This window comes from Netta rufina (genome assembly GCF_964035555.1).
Source record: "Netta rufina genome assembly, chromosome: 8".
Lineage (NCBI taxonomy): Eukaryota > Metazoa > Chordata > Aves > Anseriformes > Anatidae > Netta > Netta rufina.
Genome location: NC_140131.1, coordinates 20,090,734 through 20,115,323, shown reverse-complemented (window position 1 = coordinate 20,115,323; position 24,590 = coordinate 20,090,734). Strand labels below are relative to the sequence as shown.

General features: G+C 50.6%; 1 protein-coding gene across 1 annotated transcript in view; it reads right to left on the bottom strand.

Moving 5' to 3' along the window:
• The window catches only part of PAPPA2 (pappalysin 2), a gene marked incomplete at both ends in the record, with an annotated part of 72,315 nt that overhangs the window by 36,450 nt on the left and 11,275 nt on the right, over positions 1 to 24,590 (bottom strand). The window contains 11 exons of the mRNA XM_084291549.1: positions 8 to 227; positions 384 to 519; positions 3,509 to 3,646; positions 4,806 to 4,999; positions 5,267 to 5,358; positions 5,742 to 5,870; positions 6,363 to 6,855; positions 8,391 to 8,512; positions 9,604 to 9,796; positions 10,306 to 10,599; positions 16,750 to 16,895. Coding sequence (XP_084147675.1) covers positions 8 to 227; positions 384 to 519; positions 3,509 to 3,646; positions 4,806 to 4,999; positions 5,267 to 5,358; positions 5,742 to 5,870; positions 6,363 to 6,855; positions 8,391 to 8,512; positions 9,604 to 9,796; positions 10,306 to 10,599; positions 16,750 to 16,895 — 2,157 coding nt within the window. The remainder of the gene's footprint in view (positions 1 to 7; positions 228 to 383; positions 520 to 3,508; positions 3,647 to 4,805; positions 5,000 to 5,266; positions 5,359 to 5,741; positions 5,871 to 6,362; positions 6,856 to 8,390; positions 8,513 to 9,603; positions 9,797 to 10,305; positions 10,600 to 16,749; positions 16,896 to 24,590) is intronic.

Sequence of the window (24,590 nt, the reverse complement as noted above, 5' to 3'; positions counted from 1 at the left end):
GCAATACCTGTATCGCTGATGGCCGTGTCCCTCCTCGTGTGGCAGCAGGCAGGTGGTGGGGTCAGCAGAGCCCGGCAGAGCTGGCGTCCGCAAGGCCACGGCTGCGATGCCCACGAGCGGGGAGGAGAAGTTGAGCAGCACCGACCCAGCCCGGTAGGACGGGTCCTTCTGGCCGCGGGTTGCATCGATGACGAGCGGGTTGTGCTGACACGACAGCTCGTGCGTCCCTGCGAGGTGAAGAGGAGAAAAGAAGGCACAGGCTCAGCGCTGGTAGCACCGTGTCTCATTCCGGTGCTCCACCACCACCCCTGCTTGCCCACGTGTCTTGGCAGACAAGCCCAGAGCATAGTTTGGGCAGCAGAGGCGCTGCGCCCGGTGCTCACCCAAGGAGCGGTTCAGCCCTTCCACATTGCTCAGCTGGACGGTCACCCTCGGCTTGTGCTGGTCGCTCGGGGCCGTGCCGTCAGAGGCCAGGAAGACCAGGATGGAGGTGGGCACTGCGGGTCGCTCGAAGCACACCTGGGGGAGAGTCGGAGCACACACACCTGGTGCAACCCTCCTGATGGCACCAGAGGGAGGCAAGGAGGGAGCAGGTGGGGAGAGGAGGGTTGGGGTTCACACACTGCGTGGGGTCAGTGAATGGGCAGGGGGAAGGAAAGGAGGGTGCAGGAACATGGTCCTTCCCCTCCTCCTTTCCCTTCACTACTATTTCCCATGTGCACCAGTCCTGCCTTGCCATACATTTATGGCATCTCCCCAGCTTCCCCATTTGCTGCTGTTAAAACGAAGCCCTATTTGACCAAGACCTGGATCCCCCTTTCTCTGCCCTTCCTCGCCAGGTTCCCCCTTCTACACCAGCGAGGCACCTGGGTAGTGCAAGCCCCGGCTCTGCTGCCGCACTATTTCCACTAAAAACAAGACACGGCCCCAGAAGCCAGAGCGAGCGCGAGCTGTCCGTCAGCCAACACGTGGAAAGATTTGTGGCAGGAAGTCCTGCCTGCTCGGAGAGCTGACAGCTCCCCACTTGTCTGCAGCCCTGAAGGCTACAGGAGGCAGCTGGGAAATGGGTGGCATCAATCACGGCGGGGCAGACGTTCCTGGGAAGTAAGAGGATAGAAATGTTTTTCTCCCCCACCCCAGACCCCCCCACACCCAGCGCCAAGATGTGTTTCAATCCAGATCCACCCTATGGAGTGTTTTTGTTGAATGCAGGCATAGATGGAGTCCAGAAATTCAAGGCGAAGCTGCATTTGGGAGGAGGACAAGTCCCGGCTGGCCAGGCACAGCCCGGAGAGCAGCCACCAAGCGGCGTTTCAGCCCAGCCATGCTGGGCACTGCCCTTGCACACCACAGAGCTCAGCTCTCGGCCGGTGCTAGCATGGGGTGAGGACAGCACCTGCCCCACTGCTCCCTATCCCACCTAGGCAGCCAAAGTGGCACAGCCACTGACAGCAGCCAGCCTTGGGTGCCAGCTCAGGTCTCCCAGCCTGCAGGAGTGCACTGAGTGGCCCCAAGTTAGAGCCAGGGCAGCTGGATTACCTAACATCCCAATTTACTTTAAAAAAAAAAAAATAGTTCTTAATTTATTTTTACATATTTTGTGTTTGACCACAGCAGGCTATCTGTTTAATTTTTCTTCTCCCTCCCTGCCCCCCTTCACATTTAATTTCCTGTGTGTTACGCATCGTGACTTGCCTCCAAGTGATTTTGATTCCTCCCTGCGTCGGATGTGTTGCAAACAGAGAACAAAGCATGGCCGCAGATCTGCAAGTGGTAATTATTCCCATCTGCACGGTCGATGCTTCATTAGGTGGTACAGCCACGTGCACCTCTTGCCCCCCTACAACACGACCCAACCTTTTCCTCGCTCATTGGTGCTACCTCTTGAGGAGGTAGGAAGCAATTCCTACACTGTGGTGAGGCTCGTGGCATGGTTTTAGCCCAGGTGACACAGGTGCAGCTCTGAGCTGGCCGAGGGGGATGGTAGCCACGAAATTACATGTGCACGCGTGTAGGAGCAGCACCGTTCCTGTCCGCACAGGCGGGCGTGCTAGGCAAATTGTCAACAAGAATCTGTCTTTCCCAACCCAATATGTTACCAATCAGGAAAACTATAAAAAAAAAAAAAAAAAAAAGAGAGAGAGAGAAAGAAAAGGGCATATTTATTACTAGTCCATAAATAATTTTATGGGCGGAAAATAATAGCACTCCTAAAGAGAGCATGGAGAACCAATAATGAAAGTCTTTAATATAAACATCCATAGAGGAAGAGAACTGACCACAAGCTCCAATAAAACTGGAACATGCTTTAACCCCCGGTGAGAAGTGGAGAGCAAGCTTTCCTCTAGGTAGGGCAGAGAGGGAGATTTCTGACTTCTCACTAGCAAAGGAAGAAAGGAGGTACGTCTGTCATGGCCTACACCAGAGACTGAACCTGGAAAGTAGGTTGTGAGCACAGACAGAGGGGGGAAAAAAAATCAGTTAAAGGAAGTTCTTTGGAGAGGACCTCAGAGAGGATGGAGAGGCAAGAGCGAAGTTTATTGGCTTGGGTTTGGTGATTCCCTGAGGCTCTGAGAGTCCCAGGATGAGGTCCTCTCTAGACAGCCTCCAGCCAAGCAGGGCAAGGTGTCCCTCAGGCTGCTGAGGAAGCAGCAAACCACAACCCATCTTTCCAGTAACACGAGGCAGCAGCCACGAAACCTCCAAACTGTGGCTGCAGTCAGAAAATCAACACTGTAAAAACCGCCTTGGCCCAGCCCTCGGCTCTCCCCTGCCCTGCCTGCTGGGATGGAGAGGTTGATGTGCCAGACACCCTCCCAAGACCAGCGCAGGCTGGAGACCAGCAGCTTGGGCACATAAAAGCATCTTCTTAGGTGTGGAGTCACCGAGGCAGGAGGACAGTATATCTCCAGGTGAAGCCAACTGGAAGTGGGATTTTCATGAGGCTAAAGAGCAGATGTTCTGATCTTTATCCTGGCATGTTGAGAGCAGCCTCTCTTGAAGGCTCAGGCAGCAGGTGACCCAGCATCCCCAAAGATGCTGCTCTTCTTATAACCCTCACAGCTTCTGAAGCACCCGCTGCTGCTTTTCCCAGCCGTGGGGAGCAACAACAGCAACAACCCAGGCCTTTAGCACAGCTCAGCCAGCTTGTGCCCACCCTTTTGCGGGTGTAACAGCACAGCTCGACTGCAGGGAGTAGTCAGGAGCAAGTTGTTTCTCAGCCTCAAAACATTTCTGTGGGCTTCTGGTTTCTGGCACAGCCCTCCTCCTGGCAGTCTGCCCCAGGATGGGTTTGCTGTTCACAGTGGGAATGGGGCAACTACCTAAGACCCAGCCACAGGCATCCAGGGTTTGCAAAGAGCTTGGTAGGGTATACAGTCCCATCTGAGCAGCTTTTCAGGCTGCCATAGCTCCTACTGAAGGGCAGAAGAGGACTGGCCTTGGTCACCAAAGTGTTGGGATAAAGGCAAGCATATCTTTCTGTGCCTGACCACACGCCCTCGCTTACCTTCAGCCAAACTTTCTCACCGCCCAAGGGCATCCTCTCCTCATTTGGATCCTGAGCGTTGTCTTGGCTGCGAGAACATGGGAACCAAGCAGCCTGGGAAAGGTCCTTTGGCACAGCGTGAAGGTAGGATTTACATGCCTGAAAGAAGAGAGGTTTGTATGTTTTGTTTTTTTCAACCCAGAAAGAAGAGAGGGAAGTAAGAGAAAGAATTAAAGAGCACCTACAGAAACTAAGGGGAGGCTCAACACAGTGTGAAGCAGAGGTATGGACCCTGAGGTGTTCCTCATACATGTGTGCAGAAAGCCTTTGTCCTTTTGGGGTGGTGTAAATATGCTGTTGAAGTACCTCATGGTGCCTGTGGACCTGAGACAGGCTGTAGGATGGCAGAAAGACCATAGTCTCTGGATTGTGACTGGGCCAACAAGATCTAAAGATGAGATTTTTTTGCCTGAATACCAGGTTTCAGCACCATTTGGTGCCCTGCGGTGTGCCAGGTCTCCCTCTAGGCCTGGGGGACAAAGCCTGGGAGATAAGTGTGTCCTTCTAGAGGATTAGACACCCAAGCCCAAGGCATCCCACTAATCACGTACATACGGACAATTTAACTAAGCAAGGAACCATCTTCATGATACTCAGATCATCAGATCAGCTGAAGTGCACATATAAATGGCTAAAAATGTGCCCTCTCTACACACTTATTCCCCTTCTTCAGCTTGCTAGGAAAGAATACACACACACACACCATGTTACACCATGTTAACACTGATCAGGTGAAATCCCATCCGAGGACCTCCAGGGCCCTGCTCCAAAGCCTATATGAAAGATGATTCTCCCATTGATTTTTTCTTTGGCTTCAGATCAGACAGCCTGAGAGCAGCACAGATGTTGATGTACATGTGATTTTATCCTTTCAGGCCCCAATTTTATAAGGTATTACTTTTTTTTTTTTTTTTTTTTTTTTTTTGTGGAACCACTGCTCACGTGTACTTAGCTGGTGGGACAGGGGTGGTCCCTTACTGCATACAGGGGAGGTGCCCCCCATTTTGATGAGAAACCCCTCCATGGACTGCAATTCCTGGCCCTAGAAACTACTGCAAGAGGGGTGTAGGAAATGCTCTGGTCTTCTACTGGCTCTCTGCATGGGAGCACAGTAGTCAGTCAACACTTCCAGAGCTGCTCTGAAGCTTTGATTTCTGCCTCAGTAAAATCCTGCTCAGACAGCAAATCCCCCAGCTTTACTGGGAGGGGGTGGGGATAGGCTAGAAAAGTCTTTTTTTTCTGTCATGCCTTCACTTACCTTCGCAACAGGCTCTCCAGTGGCCAAGGAAGCAGGGCAGGACTTCTCATCCTGATGCGAGGCATAGGCTTTTGCTGCCCACAGGTCCACGTATCCGTTGGGTGTGTAGGGACCGCAGTCTAGGACACTGCTTGTTTTCTCAAAGGGCTCACACACACCGTCTCCATCATGCACGTAGCACAGGCTCGGCTCTCCTGCAAGGAGATGGAGAATGCCCTGCTTGCAAACCAGGCTGCAGGCACACACAGCTCCTCTCCCAGGAGGCGTGATGGTCATTTGGCCCTGGGATTTCCTATCATGAGGGCCTGACAAGTCCTGTAGATCACTCCAGCTGCAGATCCACATTTTATTACAGTGACATGCACCACCATGTGCTCTAAGGACTGTTATGAGGGAAGTGAGAGCAGTTCACTGTTTTGATTTCTGCCTAGCAAGGGTATCTCAAATCTACTCAGACTCACCGACACAGTTGAAGCCTTTTTCCTTCTTACACTTCCTGGAGCAGCCATCTCCATCCAGCAAGTCCCCATCATCACATTCTTCCTCCAGGCTCCTAAGAGGACATCACCCAGATGTGTTAACACCACCCTTGACTCACACTCCCTGGGTGCTTCTGCCTCATAACAAGTGAGGACTCCATGCCTCGGGTCCATTTCCATAGAAGGGGGGAGAAAAGGAAGAACACCGCATGGGGTAAGAGGGAGGAGAAAAGACACTGCATCATGCCCAGGGGATGAAAATGGGGACAAAGTTCAGGTTGGACCCCTCATCCAGACCCTGCTCCTCACAAAGACCATCTCCATCTCCTAAGATGGGAGCGCAGCTATCTTCAGGCCGGTACCCCTGGGTGGAGGACCAACCCTGCACTTCCCTTTTGGGCAGGATGACCTGCCAGCTTAAAGACCCTCAGCTGAGAGCATGGGTTTCTTGACTTACGCGGTCACCTTCCCATCCCCACAGTAGGGCGCTCCGTGGACGTGGACAAGCGGTGGGGAAGCTTCTCCCAGGGTTGTCCCAGAGACGGCCTGCACCTGGTAGCGGTACACCTGCCCAGGCGTCACTTCCCTGCAGGAACACGGAGGATATGAGCAAGGAGCAGGAGGGAACAACCCATGCAACCTGCAACAAATTTGATCGCCCCTGTTACAGGAATCACACGTCTGTGCCCAGGCAGTGCTGTGGCTGGACATGCGTCTTCACACCCTTAGCTGCCAGAGGCAGCTGCTGTGGGAAGAGAGCTGCTGCCAGGTCATGCAGAGGGGCCTGCCATTCCTTCCCTGAGGGACTGAGCCGGGGAGAAGCTGCATGAACTCTAACAACCACTTTACTAGCCTCGTTTCTGGGTTTAATGAGTTCCTTCTCGCTAGCCTCAACTCCTTGGCAAGGCCTGCACTAGTGCAACGGGGCAGCAAAAAGCTTCCTCGATGGCAGGCGGGGAGGCTGCTCGCAGCAAGACACGGTGGCTGGGCCTCGTAACCCCGTGAGCTTGAGCATGGAGTCTGCTCACAGCACTGGGCCAGACACAAACCCACTCGGGGGCCCGCGGGTGGCACTCACGTATCGACAAACTCGCGGTGCGCCTGTGCTGCCGTGGCGGGGGATCCATCTGCAAAGGGGGGCTCGCGGAGGACACGGTATTGGATCAGCTTGCAGGAGGAGCAGAGGGAGCTGTGGGGCATGGAGGTCAGCAGGGCCGTGTCTATCTCCATCCTCTCATCGAAGGTGTAGATTTTGACTCCGGACACCTTCTTGTGGATGTTGAGCTTCACGGTAAAAGGGACGTCACAGAAGGTGTCCAGGGGGCCCAAATGGATGGACTCCCCCTGCTCTGTCAGGATTTCGATGTCAGACAGTGCCTTGGGTGAGTCAGTGGAGAGGTACGTGGTCCAGAGGGTGAGGGAATCGGGGTAGACAGGGTGCAGGAAGCGCAGCTCCAGGATGCAGCCATCCGGCTGGGGGCAAGGCACGGTCATGTTCATGTGGTACAGGTGGAGCTCTGGGCTCCAGGCCTGCAGGCTGGGCTCGCAGGGCTGATCCACGTCTGGGGGCCCTAGGCAGAAGGACAAAGAAGAGGATGAGAACCAGGCGACAGCTGACCTTACAGGCGACCCAAAGGGGCCATCCTCCCCACAGGGTCCCCATAGGAGCTTATGCATCTGTGCTATAGCTGCAGGTTCCAGAGGTCGTGGACATCGCAGAAAGCAACAAGCACCACTGGCCTCCCATCTCCTGGTAGCATCAGATCTGCCAAGCCCTCTGACAGACAGGATATTTGTACCCACACTGCATCAGGTCTTGGTGCCACCAGTAGCTCTAGCACCTGCCTGGACGTGGCTGGAGGACACAAATCTTGCTGTGTGGTCTCATGGGTGCAGAAGGCTTGCTGAGGGCCACCAGAACCTCCAGTATGGTGCCCAGGCTGGCCCCAGCTGTCCGGCTTTCTTCCCCTGGTGGAGGATTAGCACTCAGCAAGACAGATGTAGCATTGGGCTTTCAGTCTCAGAAAGCATCACCAGATTTCATCATCCTGTAGTGAAATACTCTTGTCTCCATAAACCACTGCAAGCGTTCCTTAGGGAGCAGCAGTTCAAAGCCTGCATCCATTTAACTTTCCTCTTCTAAAAACCTTAAAACCTGTCTCTTTTCCACCAGAGCCAACATGAGCTTGTGATAATTACAGGCTCATGCAAAGGAGAAAAAAACATCCAATACTTCCAGCTGCAGTTTTAATTTGCCAGTGAATCAGACAGGCAGGGGAAACAGGAACTACTGAAGATAAATGAGCCAAGCTTTGATTTGTTTGGTATCACTGAATAAGCACAAATTTGATTATTTCTTTAACTTGCCTGTGTGCGCATGCATGTGTGTGTGTGATTTGCAATGCTAGCAAGAGATAATCCCATGATATGCCAAATCTAGAGATGAGTTTTCAGGCACTGAACCCCAGCTATATGCTGACGCTCCTGTTCTCAAAGCATGGGCTTTGTCCCAAGGGGGTAACGAAGTCCCAGCTGTACTTTCTCAGCAGTCCCTGGTGCATTTTCAGCCAGCCTTAGTGGCTCAAACACATGTAGACACACAGGACTAGCAGATCCTCTGGCTCCACAGGTTTCAACAGCAGCGTGCACACTACATGGGATTGTTTCACCTGGTCTCCTGCCCCTTCTGCAGCATAGAAAGCCCAACAACTTCTGCAGCAGCTGCATGACCTTGTGAGCCAGAGCTCCCAGGCAGCTCATGAAGTAGCTCTGCAAACCAGCAAGAATAGCATCCGACCCCGATCAGCCAGGACTTGGTACACAATGCGTAGGACTGGGCAAGGGGCTTCTCCTGCTCCCTTCGGACAGAGTGGTCTCAAAGCCTGGGAACGTCCCCATGGTTTTGGATGAGGCCCCAATATCTATATTGTAAGCCTTTTATTTCAATGAAACCTTCTGGGTACCTTCTGGGCACCTCCTGCACTAGCAAGCCTCGTTGAAGAGGAGAAGGTTCACTCTCTCAAAGAAAAGCTCCTTTTCCTTCTCCCAGCAAGACCTCATCTCCACCCAGAGGATTCACGGACAAGGAGAGAGAGGACGAGAGTACCTTCTGCCTCTTCTGGGGTCCAGTAGCCAGAGGAGTCGCACACCCGAGGGGACGAGGCCTCGTGCACGTACTGACGGAAAGTGCCGTCTTCAGCACAGTCATCACAGAGAGTGTCCAGCTCCCTGCAGACCACAGACACAAAGGAATTGCGTGTATAATCATGGCCAGTTACATTTCCATACAAGTTTGCTCAAGCAGAATCAGATACGAAGCTAGAAAACCAAGGAACCCAACTTCTCAGGAAGCCCCACGACAGATTGTTCTTGTCTGAATGGCTCACAACACCCAGCACCAGGAGGCTCTCACGCCTGGGTGGGTAACAGGCTCCTGCCACCCCCAGCATGAAAGGCCCATCATGGAGAACATTAATTCTTTGAAAAGACAGCAACCATGGAACCATGCTTGTGTCAGTGGCCCTAAAACACTTCATTTAAATTGCAAAAGATGGCTTTGTGAAGCAGCTTTTAAGCAAGCTTGAAATCTCTAAGATGTGCTTAAGGTCCAATAATAAAAACATAGACCTGAAAATTGGTGGAAACTGAACTGCTTTAGTTAGAGGGGCTGCTGAACAGAGGCACGAGCTGCTTGTCCAGGTCTCAGTGACTCCCCAGCATTAGCAAGATAAAAGGAAGACAGCTGCCCGAGGAGGCCAAATGACTGATTCCATTTCTCCTGCTTGAAACATCCCTCAAGTTACCCCCAGTTAGTTACACTGCCAGTCTGCGACAGCGCTGGGAACGAAACCCAGCTCTTGCGGTTCCAGCTCCCTGCCTTAACCACAAGGCTGCATTTCCTCCTGGTAAATGGCTATTTTATACAATAAGTGCTAAATGAAGCTCGTTTTTCATTCCGTGATTGCACTCTTGGGTTTAAGAATTGGCATCACCTCCCGATGCTCCTTGGCATCGCCTCCCCACACCCCGATGGCAGAGGCTGGTGGGAGAGCCCTGCACACAGCCCAGATCCGCAGGAGCTGGTCACAGGGAAGAAGGTGCCAGGACCAGATCTACACCCTCCATCACCAGGGCAGCTGCAGGAATGGGTGCTTGCTAAGGCTGGGGTGAGACTCGCCAGCTGGCAGGGGGCACGAGGGGTGTGCCAGCCCTCCCTGGTGTCTTCACTGACTCCCAAAAGGCTCCCCCCATCCCCTGCTCTCTGCCCCAGCAGATCCCTGCACAAGTAAACTGATGTGAGGAGGATGTTGCTCTCTCACCTCTCGTGGATAACACCGCTGATGGGAGGCAGCCAGTAGATGCTGAGGGAGTCCTGAGTCTGCCCCGTGACCATGGGTGGGATTGGGATGGGCGCAGGCTTCTTGCTCTGGCTCCAGCGCTGGTACACCAGGTCCAGGTAGCAATGCATCCGGGCCACTTGGTTGGGGGTGAAGGTGTTGGTGCAGTCATCATCTGGGGGAACAGCGGTCAGGATGAGGGTGGCAGGGATCAGCTGGCACTCTCCCTGATCCCCGAATCCTCTTTCGGAGAACCCTGGGGAGACCTGGGAGACACCAGCGCCTGGTGGCTCTCCTGCCAGGGATGGCTGGTGTCGTGTGTCCCCAGGGCCACAAGATGGCACTGCCTCAGCAGCTCCACAACCCCGCGCTTGCCACCGTGGCTCCGGTCATAATAAGTAACCGTAAATAAATAAATAATAATAATAACACTGCTTCAGGACAGGAGAACAAGCACATGCCAACAGGAAGGCAGAGCAGCCTCAGTGCACTTCCAGCAAGCCACGGGCAGGCAGGCAGGGAGGGATGGAAACCACAGCAAGAGAGGGGCTATGAGGTTCCTGCAAGCGCATCCTCGCACACCAGGAGGGAGCACGTTAGCTGGGGAGCAAGGCGGAAGGGAGTGAAACACAAGTTTCTCGCAGAGGTCACCCCTTCCCATTTCTAACAACGACTGCTCCTCACCTGTGTAGCTCATGTAGTTGTTGAAGGGCGTCCCCGTGAAATGCATCTGGCCACAGGTGTCATTGGTAGGGTCTGGGTCCCGACAGAGCTTACTCTTTGGGGTCGGGGCAGTGTCAGCGCAGAGGTCTCCCGTCTCCATAGACGGAGTTGTCTCCCTGCAGGGATCGTCACAAGATTCCCTCTCGCTCACTCCCTTAAAGACATGGTACAGCCCCAGGACATGTCCCACTTCGTGGATCATGGTGTTCGTGTGGCCATGCATACCATAATAAGCAGGGTTGAGGACAACACCACCTGGAATTTCAAGCACAGGGAAATCATTGTAAGAAAGTGACAGCGAGCAGCTGCCCTTACTCACTTGTGCTGGCTAAAATTCTTCTCACTGTGCTTCCAGGTCACAAAGAAGGTGCCAGGTGGGGGCCAGTATTGGCCTTGCAGGGTTGGAAGAAGGCTCCCTTGCTTCAGAGTAGGGTGGCTGGTTTCTCTTCCCCCTTCTGACCATATTGCTCCCCAAAAAGTCTTCAGTTGTTTCAGCTACCATTTCCCTCTGTGTTTATAAGTCATTGTCTACTTTGGTTCACACTTAAAACTCCAAATGAAGTCTGGAGCTGGGGCACCAAACTGAGACCTGGGCTTACAGGGACAATCTTTTGAACCAGAGGAGAGATTAGACAGCTCATCCCCAGGCCCAGGTGGCTAAAGTATGCCAGCTCCTACGGCAGATGAGAACCAATTGCCTTGCAAAGTCTTGACACGCTTGGCTTTGCCAACTGGGAGCCACCTTCAGCAAGAGTCCAGAAGATCCAAAAGCACTGGGTAGGTCCCATGCTCACCTTGCCCCGAGCAGCCTGCTGGACAAAGCGTTTCTCCTCTCCTGCCCACCTGCCCGTTATGAGAAGAGGAAGGAGCAATGATGTCGAGGAAAGCCAAGAGGAGCAGAGCCTTCCCTTTGCTCGCCGCCAGATCTGACTGCCAAGGCAGGATGCACATCCTGTAATGACAGCCGTGCCCCACACCAGCTGGGCAGCTCTCTGTGGAAGATGCTCAAGAACAAAACTTGCCCCTCTTCTCCTCTCTCTTCCTTTTCTTTTCTGTATTCTGCCCAAACAAACTTCTTTCAAAACTGCTCCTCTTCTCCCTGTTTTTCAGTGGCTATCTCCTTCCTCATCCCCTTCTCCTTGTTCCAGCCACTTCTCTGTGCTGCCCTGCGGTGCAGGAGCAAGGGCTGGGAAATATCATCAAGACAAGAGGGAAAAAAGCAGCTCCCAACATGTGCCCAGGCCAACTCCAGGCAATACCTCCATGGCATGGCAGGCTGTTTTTACCCAACTACTGTTAACCTAGACAGCTCGGATGGCAGTGCAGTGAATAGTTGGCTCCCGTGCAGCTTGCTCCCTCCTTTGCAAGGCCCTGGAGAATTTACTGTGCCAGCTACCTCACAGCAAAGCCTCTGCTACTGCATCTCTGCTGCTGATCGCTGCCCCTGCCAGCAAAGTTAAAACTGGCAGAGGGCCACCGTGCGATCCTGTGTCCAGCCACAGCATAGACAGCTTGAAATCTGCTCCTGAATCAGCTCCGTGCGCTGCTGGCCTACCTCCTGTCCTCAAGTACAGGGCATTCCCTCCAAGCGAGGGCTTTCTTCAGATCACAGTGTCCCTGGCAGGGGACCAGCAGGACTGCGACTCCTCTGGTGGAGCCGTGCTTTACGAACACGGGGCTGGGGCTGGAAAGGGCCTTCCGAGATGCCCTGAGCAATTCTTCCAAGCCCAACAGGTTGAAAGGGTGAGGAAGTAAGGGTGGCACCTTCCATGCAGCGCCCTGCGCTGCGTGTGGCTCACGGAGGGGCTGGGAGGCAGCAGCGGCGTGAAATGGCACCACTTCCTAGCAAAAAACTCGCAGTGGTTGTTCTTCCTCATGCTTTGTCCCCAGTGTGGAGGCTAAACCCAGGCATTTTGTTGGCCCAAGGCAAAGGATGGGGCACATAGTGACCGCATGCCCTTTCTCCCCAGAGCACTGGAGTAAAGGACCTTGTACCTTGGTCCTATAGATCTGACTGGTTATGAGCCACAATAAGCTACAGAGCTTGAAAATCCTTTCAGGACCTTCATGTTCGACTGTATCCTGTTGTTCAGAAGGTTTTTGCACGCTTCCTCTCTCCCAGCTCTCAGGCTGGCAAATACTGTAGATAGCAGAGGGCACCCCATCGACGGAGAACCTAGTGGGCATATAGAAAGCTACTTCTCATTTCAAAGCAAACAGAGAAAACAGAAAGAAAAGGCAACTCTGCGGCCAAACCCAAGCCTGAACAAGGCAGGGGACTGCCTGCCCAAAGGTCTGAAAGGAGGAATGTGCATGCAGAAAGAAAATAATGTTCATAAACAAAACGAGTGAGATGTGAAAGCCCTGCACGAATCCTGCAGCACTAACCACAAAGACGGGCCTGAGGGGCACCAGAGGCCCTGCGACCAAACCATCCTCCTTCCACCAGAAACCCGATGCTCTTCCCAAACAGGGGAAAAAATGGGATTCTGATGCAGGGAGAGAGAAAACTGTCGCAGGGGAGGGATGCCAAGGCTGGGATACCCTGTCACTCCCTCCTCTCTGCTGGCTTCCCCTATCCCATTCCTCCCCCACACTCCACAAGGACAGTCGTATTTTTAGTCCTTCTTACAGCTAATTAGATGGCAGGATTAGAAACAGCATGAGAACAGTGCCTGTCTTCCAGACCTTCCCCATCCCTCCATTCTCCCCACAGCTCCCTGGTGAGCAAAGGGCTCCAAGAACCCCCCAGCTTTAGACCTGGGAGTTGCATTTCCCCACTTGGAGGGTCTCTGCTATGAAGGCAAGATATGGAGGTGTTCATAACATCCCGTTGCAACAAGAACAGTGTCCCCTCTCCTTCCTCTGCACATCAGATCTTTCCTTCCACCTTTACCTCCTTCTGCTCTGGGAGGTGTACTAAATCAGGCGTTAAGTGACCTCGTCCTCTCATGCCTGAGGACAAGACCAAAGAACCCCCCCAGGATCAGCATTTGCACAGCCAAGCTAAAAATGTCAGTGTCGTGTCCCCGTGGCATCAAGGGTAGGTGAACCAGAGACGTCTTTGGACGTGCCTGCCAAACCAAGTCTGGGCAACTGGAGAATGGCAGCTGGTGGAACAAACGCACGGTGGTTAGTCAGGCAGGAAGATGGCCACTGCTAGAGGTACCTCTGGTGAACGACTGGCCCTCCGTCAGGATCCAATGACCTCAGCAGATATATGAGCTGGCCTCAGCTTATATAACTACAGAAAATGTTTATAACATCAAATATTCATGCTCCCATTGCCTTTCAACCATGTTTATGCAAATACCGTTCACATGCAACTAGACAAAGTTTGAAGTGTCTACATTATTGCATTGCTGGGATTTTTGAGGCAAGGCTTTCCGTTGCGGAAAGATGAATTTTATATAGGACAGGAGTTCTTCATCTCTGTGTTTTGCAGTTAAAGAGATTTACTTGCAAGTTCTCAGAAAATTAGTCCTGGACTCCTAGCAAGAACACTCTGAATTTGAGAAGAACTGACTGTGATTATGGTGGAAACACTGAGACAAAGTATGGTTAGATGAAGCACTGCAAACAGACTTGAGATTTTGCTTCTGCTGCTGGCTGGGTACAAGCTGTCTCTGTCTGGAAGCTGTAAAGCAACTGAAATATTGCCTATAGAGATGTCACAGACCAGTTCACCCTCTCCAAGTCAGTCATTACCCTTTACGCCTCAAGGAACATAGCCGCTATTTGTTGGTATTGCTACTGGGCTAAGACAGTAAGTCTGCAGAAACTGCATGAAATTTGAATTTATTCAGGAAAACAACCTGGAGGAGAGCAATGGATCTGCAGGTCATCAGCATTGGAATGTTCATGTAATTTACAATACCCCAAAAAGGGTGTTGTAAATAGGTGAGCAAAAGGGAAGAAAAAAACAACATTTTCTGAAACTTCCAGAAGGTGACAATGCCAACGGGAAGGTGAAGAGGACCTTCTTGATGGACACACTTGGAGGGCATGAAAGAGTTTCTACAGAGTTCAAAGTCCAGAGGGCAGATTAAAACCATCTAGAGAAGAAGAGAAGGATAATTTGGAAACAATATGTTTAGCGAGCTTTGGGATGAGAGAAGAGGTTGAAACAGAATAAAGAAAGGCAGTTGGAGAGAAGTCTTATGGTACTTCTCTTGAAAACATCTAAGAAAGTCCATTTCAGAGAGACAAATGGAGAAAAGTGGGGAGGAAAGTCTGGCCAGGAGGCAAGTTAGCTTCTTAGGGAAGTCAAGTGATACTCAAGGAACCAACCTGATTTTGTTGGAGAATCAAAGCAAAAGAAAACCAATGGGGCAGGGTCTATGTTTGCAAGGTGGCATTTCTGCTCCACAGGAAGACACAGTGGCACAGGGGGAGCAAAACCTGTGGGCTGACCTAAGCCATTAACATCAGGAGAGGCAGGAGACCTGCAAGAATCAGCACAAGAAGGGAAAAACAGTGTCTTTCTGGAGACTGATTCCTCTCTTCTGTAAAAGCCTGTTGGCATCCCTGGTCACTGCTAGGGCCTTAAAGCTCAGGAAATTTTCTCAAGCTACTATTCACTCCTCCCAAGGCTTTCTTTGCTCTTTCCTCCCTACCGTACCTTCAGATTTACTCAGAGCAGGTAACCTCCTGCTCAGTCCTAAATTTCTTCTGCACTGACAATGGTATACACTGTGCCTAGTACAAAACACTTGATGATGTGCTGGAGCCTACTGTTTACAGAGAAGAGAATCTGTCACCCTCCCTCCCCAGCTCATTAAATCTAAAACCAAGGACTGTCTTGAACCGAAGTCTTTGGTCTGTGCCAGAGCCTCAGAGAAGTTTAGATCCAGCTTCACACTTCACAGCTCTGGCACTAGAGCCAGGACAACACCCCTTTTCCCCTGAACCTCCCTGGTAAAACCCTGATCCAACATTTCCAGATGGTGCAATCCCTGCTTAAGGACTCTGGCTGGACACAAACTCCAAGACCAGAGTTAAATGCAAGCTTTTGATTAAACCAGTTACCCTGATTACCCTTCTGTACACCTCCTTGCAAGCCATCGGGAGGGGTCTGACAAGAACATGTGTGGCTGAAGCACTTGCTGTAGTAAGATGATTGTCCAGCTGAGCCTTGGAAGTGATTTCTGGAAGCTGAAGGAATAAATTTCATGGAGGTTTGCCTTCCTCGACAAGCAATTGTAGCAATATGCTATTGAAAAACCAGCCCTGAAACTCATTGAGGGAGGGAAACTGGCACAAAAGAACTTTAAAACAGGTCTTTAAGAGCGGCGTAAAACTTTAAGGGTTGAACATCACGCACTTGTAAAAGCAGAAGGTCTAGGTCTGCTGCGCAGGTGTCACGAGTAATTATTTCCAGTTACTTATTGAGAAACACTTTAGATGTTTTGACTACAAAGTGTAAAGGGCCTTGCCAGAAAATTCTGACATTGAAGAGGTGGAGGGAGAGGCAGGAAAAAAAAGAGACAACAGAAATAGGAGAAAACACACGGTACATTTACATTCTAGCGAAGCAGCTGCCGTTTTAACAATTTCACAGTCTGCCAAGACTGATGACCTTAATGGTTTGCCTTGAATTCACTGAAGCCAGAATACCTTGCCTTCAGCAGGTAGCAAGCCAAGTTATAAAAACGAGGTTTAATTTGATAGTCATCCTCACATTTGCAGCTGGATTTGGAAGTGGCTAAAGCTCGCTGCCTGTTCAGCTCAGGAGCCTTGGCTCTGAGGTCACCAAGGCTCCTGGTTTATATGTTTGTCATTAAGCACTGCAGAGTGAAGTTCACCATTTCCAGAACCCTGGTGGATAGGCCAGGAAGGTCTCAGAGAATCCTCCTCACCTAAAGCATCTGGACAAGTACAACTCTTATTCCCCCTCCAGAGCCAGCACCGATGGCGAACCTGCAGCTTTCCCCTCACTCCCTGCCCCACTGATTCCCTGCCCTCACCACTAACAGAGCTTGTGGCTACCTGAAAGCCCCATCCATATAGACATTAGGAACAGATGACTCCTTTCTATACAGAAGCAGAGAGCCTGTTACCGTGACTTTTGATGTTCATTACACGTCCTCAGTGTTGAGCCAAGCCATGGCGGTGGAAGTCTGTGCTCACTTTCCCAGCTGCCCCCATCCCAAAAGGCTGGGGTGAACTGAACACAATTCAGTGCCAAAACACCAGCTCCTGCCACAGAAGGGCTAAACTAGAGGTGATAACTCCAAAACCTCCCTAAGCACCTGTAACTGAAGGCAAAAGGCTTTGTCTCAAAACATGAGCTTACTTTTTCTCCCACTCTACCTGAGAGCAAAGTCTAGTGCCTCTTCTTGCCAAGCCCACTGAGAGAGAGAAGCCAACGCCCCCAAGGCCCCACGGGTAGGTTCGCTTGCTTACCGAGGTGACTAAGAGCCTCTTTATCCCATGGCCAAGTGGCAGCACCAGCCAACTCTTCCCTCACCGAGCTGGCAAAGTAAACGTTGAGGAAGTGGGTGCTGTTCAGCTGCAGGGCCTCCTTCAGCTCCTTCACGCTCATGTACACCCTGCAAGGACGAGGGAGAGGAGACAGTCAGCAAACACATCGGTGGGGCAAAGAGGAAAAGCAAGAGTTGCCCGTAGATAGATGGGCAAGGGGCCAGCAGGCCTGGAGACTCCATCCTCAGCTGCCTGGGACCAACTTGGTAAAGTGCGGGAGGAGCAGGGACTGTTAGAGACGTCTTTAGGTGAGATGCAGTCACACAAATATGAAGACATTTCCCCAGCTTCTCTAATCTGGAGGCTTTCACAGCCATGGCTCTCCTCTCTGCCCGCTTCCTCAGGACAAGCGGTCTGGTGGGAGGTGGCAGCGGGTGGTAAGAACAAGGAGTCCCGGCAGGACACAGGCGTGTGCCACGGGGTGCCACCTCGCCCCCACGCCTGCATGTTTTGTAGGGAAGAACATGAGCAAAAGGTTCCTCCAACTTCGCTCTGAGACATCTCTCTGCCAGTTCTGCTCAAAACAGAGCATGGCCTGACCTTGGAGAGAGCTCCCTCTGAGAGGGGGTGGTCTGGGATGGCTGCAGAAGGGTGGAGAAGTACCAACTAAACTCCAAAATAAGCTTAATGAGGAGAGGGGAACAGGTCTGGAGACAGCTCCACCAAGGGGCATGTCTAGAGGGGGAAGCCTCCTAATGAGACTGCTGGCTGTCTCTCCTCCAGTCTCCAGAGCTGAAGATAAACAGTCGTAGAAGTAAAAAATTAAAATAAAATAAAATAAAATAAAATAAAATAAAATAAAATAAAATAAAATAAAATAAAATAAAATAAAATAAAATAAAATAAAATAAAATACTGGAATGGGAATATGCAATACATCCATTTCTAAAGGTCACTTTGCACCTGTCCTACAGCGAACAGCAGAGCAGTAACACCATGGGCACCTGGGCATCACGACAACGATCCTCACTACTCCTGCAGGGCTGGCATGTCTCTGTGCTCGGAGAAAAGTGGTAGTTGGGAGATTTAGGTTTTATTCTCCCCTGTGTAGTGCTTTCTGCACAGATTGGGGATCTACACTGCCTTCACCAGTACACCAACAGCATTGGTCTTTACAGAGTTCATGTCCTCAGCAGTGTAAAAGGATCAGGATCTAACTTAATAACAACAACGCCAATTCCAATAATAATAGTAGTGGGACTGCAGGGCCTTGGGCTGTGCTGTAAGTGCCAGATACTCTCTTAAATTAAGTACTACTGTTTCCACTGTCAGTGCCATGACCCTCGTGGGCTGAGACAGCGCTGGGACAGGTAGTCCTAGAAGACATGTCTCCAGGTCTTCAAAGTCTGAGGAGTCTGACCCCACAGTTTACGAAACCAAAGGGAAGACTGCATTAATTTCAGAGGTCCTAAGCGGAAAAAAAATGCATGGAAAGGCTTCAAGTACATCACTGTGGAATGATGATGGAAATGCACCATTGTGGAAATATGTCATAAGAATGACTAAATCTGCAGCATAAAGCCAATAGCAACATTAAGGTGGTGGAAAGCATTTCGCTTATCCCCCTGCTTCCAGGAGCAATTGGCATCTTCGAGCTGCATGGAGAGCTCACGAAGGGAACACAAGAGTTTCTTTACGCTGGACTAGCCGTGAAGGCACACCGGCTGTATGTGAGTGAGCAGCTTCTGTAAAAGTGGCATCCATTAGCACATTCCTCACCGTGTTGAATTATGGAAGAAAGGACAAAAAGTTAAACACGGGCTAAGAGGAAAAAGGCATATTCTCATCCAAGATGTGAAACGAGCAGGGAAAGCAGTGAGAAATGTGCAAATACACTGTTTGAAATGGCAAGATCCCTAGTGAAGTTATTATACCAACATACTTGTTTAGAAAGAGAGAGGTTGCTACAGCAAAGGGAAGAGGAGGAGGAAAAAGTGAATAAAAAATAAAAATAAAGGAACAAGATTTCAGAAGCATACTAAAGCAGGATGACATGTGGAAAGGAGTGCGTGAAACCCAAGGGTGACCATTTCCCTGCATCTGAAATAGCAAAGATTTTCAAAAGCCATTACTGCCTCGGGAAGTATCAGGTAACTGGGACCTGCTGACTGCCTCTCCCTGCAGGTAATGGGGATCTGCTGACCCCCCTGAGGGGCCATCCTGGCCTGGGCATCTCCCCACATTCCCAGGGGCAAAGGAGCTCCAAAACTTCACCTACTTCAGAAAATCTTGGCTGATGCGTATGGCAGCATTTAGCGATGGGATGAGATGACCAGCTTGTCTTCACCAGGCCCTGAGATCTCCCACCACAAAGCAGCATTCCCAGAACACTTTCCCCAGCCACATCAGCTTGCGGAGAGAAAAACTCTTCCAACCGGAAACGGCAAATTAGGATAACATGATCTCTTCTCTGTGATGTCTCGCCTGAGCATCCCAGACACGCGCCACGCTGACGCCATCTCTTCAACCCAACCAAGACGGGAGCAGGCCGGGAGGAATAGATAGGGAGAAGAATAAATAAACCTGAAGGACATATTTGTGGCATGAGTCGGAAGGAAGAGAAGCAAAAATTTCGTAGAAATAGAGTGTAAGGAGGGGGAACAGGGAGAAAAAGTCTCCCTCATGCACCAGAGCTGCTCGGGGGACACAGAATTAAAAATAACGTTGATTCCTGACCTATGATATCTTGGAAAAATAGCCCCAAAGCCTTCCAGGCTGTCCAAATTCCGAGGGCTGACGTCAGCCCTATTCAGAGGGATATTCCCGCCGCCTCTCTTCTGGAGACATGATGTTTTTCTGGCTGTCGCCTGCTGTTCCCTTGACACTAGCAACATTTTTTGTCAACCCTTAATTATAAATAACTAATTTCCTCCATTGAGAGATTTGGATGGCTCGGGGCTGTGTAAAGTGTAGGGGGAGCAGTTTCAGCACTGAGATGCTCATGGGTTGGGTGGAGAAGGAGACAAAAGGACCCCGATTTCACCCGCTATGACAGGGAAAGCACAAACATCATCCTGCTGGTGTCCCCAAAGACACGAGCAAGACCAAAACAACTCTAGAATGGACAACTCTGACTCCCCTCAGTCCATATTTCCCACTGGCATCCTCAGCTGAGACAAGGAGCATGCAACTGGCGTCTTTGTCTGTCACTTACTGCCAAGGTCATGCTCTCCCTCCTCTTTGGCGCTTCTGTGATTTTCCCTGGGGGGAAGCAGAGCAGCCTTTGGTCTCCACAAATGGGCCAAATGACAGCCTTCTCCTCTGCTCCCCAAATAGCTTCCCAACTCCTTCAAGACTGAGTATTCCAAACTAGATGGTATTTATGGCACGGTGAGTGCTGCAAACCAGCACACATACACAGGGAGAGCCAGAAGGACACATGAAGACATAGATTTCAGCTGAGCAGAAAAAAAAAAAAAGCCAAAACATAAAAAAAAAAACACCTCACAACCCAAAGAATAAAGCAGAAGACAGAAGACAGGCAGAGAAAGGTGATCAGGTTTGCCAGATTCAAAACAAACCCTTTTCCAAGAACGTAAAAGCCTCACTGGTGAGCAGCTACCTGCATGGCAAGACCACCTCAGCCTAAGGAGTAGCTGCATCCCTGCACACAGCTCTGCATGGGCAATGACAACATGCTCTCACTGTGTGACATTTCAGGCTACTGAAGGGAGGGAAGGAAGGCAAGTCAAGCAGCTTCAGTGACTGTCACCAAAGAACTGTGGAATCCAAGACTCACAGCTGCAGGTGAAGAGGACCTCCTCAGGCCAACTGGTCTGACCCTATTTTGTTCAGAGCAGGTCTAATTACACCAAATTGCTCAGGGCCATGTCCCGCTGAGACCTGAACTTCTCCAAGGACAGAGGTTTCACTCCCTCTCTTGGCAACCTTTAGATATCCTGATGGAAATAAAGACTCCTAATGCCTAATACAAACTTCTCACATTCTGACTTGTGTCCATCAGTTTCTGTCCTCTCGCCATGCAGCTCTTCTCAGAGCCCACCTCTATCTCCTCTGTGACACCCAGTCACAATAGGAAGACTGTGCCTCGCAGGAAAACCCTCACCTCCCTTCTCATGTGTTTGCCTGCACATTTTTTTTTTCCTAGCCCACAGTGAAGAAAACATCTTTCCTCTTGTGCTTGTAAGTAAAGCTCTGGGTTGGTTTGGCCAACAGAGAAAGCAACGTGTTTCTCCAAGCAGCAGTAGAATGGGCAAACTGTGATATGAGCCTGATTTGGTTTAAAGTGGGAGAAGAGAAGCAAGAACAGCAGGTTTTAGTGATAGCCTTATCACAACAGGAAGACTTGGTGCCATAAAAATGACCATTACCAGTGAAAGACAAAAGATGGCACTTCTGAATGAAAAGCAAGGCCAGCACGTACCCCATGCAACACCATAAATCAATCCCAATTCTCTGGGTATTGCAAAGGATGCATGTGTAATGCCACAGGAATTCCACTGCAATGCAAAAATAGGAGTCTTCTCCCTGTAGACCTTTCAGAGGGGATGTGGGAGTGGGGTTGGATGGAAGTTGTCCAAGTGCCCTCCATGGACAGCTGGAAAATACTTGAGACCCAGCCAGCTCCAAGCTAACCATTCAGCCTAATGAAGTCACAGGGGATTCTGCTTTCATGTCCCTCACCCACCACAAGGAAATTCCTCTTCCTGCTCCTGCCAAGCAGGGACGCTCCTTTTTTCCAACCCAAACCTTTGTTTGACAAATGAGGAATTCCTCAGACTTCCCAGGAACAAGCACCAGTAATATTTTTGGTGTGCTGACATGCGTCTGCAAGGTTGCAAAGGGTTAAGATAATGCACAGCAACATTTCTTCTGAAAAATCAGCTGAAACCAGAAGAGCCACAACTCAATCCATGAAGATAGGTGCTAGATCAAGTGGCATGAATACTTCTGAGGACAGACTCTCTCAACTCCCCATTTCATCAGTGAAGAGATGTTCTTCCAGACTGCGAGCCAAAATGGACATCTTCAGTTCACTCCACCAAAGGACTCTTCCTCTGAAGAGTCTTCCAGACTCAGGCTCTGTCTGCATGCATGAATCCCCCTTACTAGAATTTGTGAATCCTCATCCCTGCTCCCAGCATGGGAATTCCCAAGTGATGCTCAACCTTGCCTCCCTTCTGGACATGCTACCAGCTGGGCACTGAGTGCAAGCCAGGATGGGTTGTCTGGTCTGCCTCCAGACTAGACTGATGGCGGTCCTCAAAACCGAGCCCAGGAAAGGAGCCCAAAGCCATTTGGGTGCACAGGGGATGAGAACATCACATACACCTCACTGTCAGTGAAAGAATAATGGGAAGGAGGAAGCAGCCACCACCAACAGCATTGTGTAGGAGACACTTTACTATTAGCACGAGGAGCTGAGCGTTAAGATGTAAAAAAGGGTGACAGTCCAAAACCCCCCTGTATTGTGCCTTCAGGATTAGGGGTTTCCCTTACACAAGACCAATTCCTGCTGCATTCAGAGGAAACCCTCTGTCTCCACGTGGGAGGTGGATTTGGCTTTGGGACTGAAGCAGCTGCTGATGCTGCAGGGTCGGAGAGCTGCACTGGCAAAGCTGCGGACAGGATCAGAAAGGGGCTGTGGTTCAAGGCTGTGACCCTTCTGTGCAGATTTACTGGGGAAAGAGACCAAGAAGGCTGCAGCCTGTTAGCACACAGCAGATGTTACATCAGAGGGGAGCGTGCAGCTTCTTGAGGTCAGATTTGGGTAAGAAAGAACAATAACGTTAGTGTCAGACTAGAAAGCCGTGCAGGGCATTTTGCCCTGAGATAGGCTGAAGAGTAAATGCTGCTAACGTTGGCATGATCCAGCTATTCCTGGAAGTGTTTGCTAACAAAATTCTTTACTAAATAATCATTGCACCAGAAAAAGCCAGTGCTATTTTAGACCTGGTTTTGGTAAGCAGTGTAAGAATTATGAAAGAGCCGATGAAAGAAAGAAAACTTGTCCTGAATTAATGATGGATTGATTGAGATTAACTTAAATAGAGAGATAAAGACAGGTCTTGACTTAAGAATGGAAAAACAGGACTGACCAGCAGACAGGCTGCATCTGGGAGGCTGGGGAGAGCAGGGGGAAACGGGAACTCCCTGAAGCCAGGCTGAAAGCAAAAAGTAAAAAACCTTCAAGAAATAAGAGCAGCAACAGAAGGAACGAGCTCTCTGAGCAGGAAAGGGGGCTGAAGCTCGATGTAATTGAGATTAAAGTGCAGGAATGAAAGTGCTCATAGATAAAAAAAAAAACTTGGTGGGTGTCAGGTATTTGTAGTGGAAGCCTGGGAAAGTGGGCCTAGCTCCTTGGGCCACCTCCAGGTGGGGACCTGCCCGAGCTATCACCCTCCAGTGATGAGCAGGGACACCAAGCCTCTGCTCCACAGTGGCTTTTGGGACTTGCACAGCTCTCATCTCCCAAGCGTGGGAAGAGCTACCAGCCGTGTGGGAGAGTGGGTGTCCCCACCACAACTCTTTCTCCCCCATGTTTCCAAGCCCCTGGGCACCATCCTTCCACCTCAAGCCACTTCTCACCCAGGGACAACCTGCAGCGATCTCCTACAATCCCACCATGCTCACACCTCCACAGCCCACTTTAGGGTCCATCACAACACCAGCAGCCCAAAAGGGCTTCCCTCCCAGAGCAGAGAGACAAGGATTGGAAGAAGGACATCCTCATTTCTGTAAGGTGACCTTCCTCACAGATTTCCCTCTTGCAGCCTCAGAGGTGTGTGTCACCCACACCCACACACACCTTGTATAATTCTGCTTGGAGAACCCTGTGACACCAAGAACAGATCCACAAATTCATTGTTTCTTACAGCTCCTCAGCTCTAGAGCATCATTTCATTCTGCCAAACAACCAAAGGCAACACTCACTTGAAAGTTAATACAAAATACGCCAGATGTTTCCCAAAAAGATCCCCAGAGAGGCTGGCTTTGAGCTTGTGTTAGTACTACCGATTCACCCCGTGAACCTTCCTTTTCAGCCCCTCGGGGAAGACAAGCCCATGCAAGTCCCATAAACTTCCTGGCTTATGTGACAATTCTTGTGTTGCTTAAGCATAATGGGCCATCAACTTTCCCCTGGGATAAATTTGTCCCAGCAATCTGTGTTTTAGTGCTCTACATCTTGGGGGAGTTGATAGCATTTGGGGTTTATTTTAATGGGAGTTGGTAGCAGTGATCAATTGCAGAAGCTCTATTTCCACGGAAATGGGTATTTAATAGATTTTTGAAAATGGTAGTTATTGACCCAATGGGCCTTAATGGCTTAAAAACCATCTGATTGTAGTATGTAAGAGTAAATGCATATGATTTTCAAATGCGTACTGGAATAGGTAGTAAAAACCCTTTTAAATTGCAGGGACATGGTCAATAGGGAGTTTCCATTTGCTTGTTTGGCCTTTCTATTTCTATCGGCATGAATCATGGCCATCTCTTCCTCAAAGAGACTTGCAATTTCCTCACGGGTGAGATCATCTGAAAACACGCGACCCATCCGAGACCCACAAAGGTAGGAGGACGTCTTTCATCAGGGCGGGTGGCAATGGAGAGCCAGGCTTTCAGAAGAGCTGGGCTCTCGTGCAGGGAGCAGAGGACACAGAGCACCTCATCCTCTGTGTCCCCGAGGGCTGCCCATTGCTCCCAGGGAGAGCTCAAAAGCCAAGCACACCTCCGAGACCCCTGGGATTAAGCTCAACCTACAAGCTCCCAGTTGATGATCCTGCACTCAAAGTCCCAGCCAG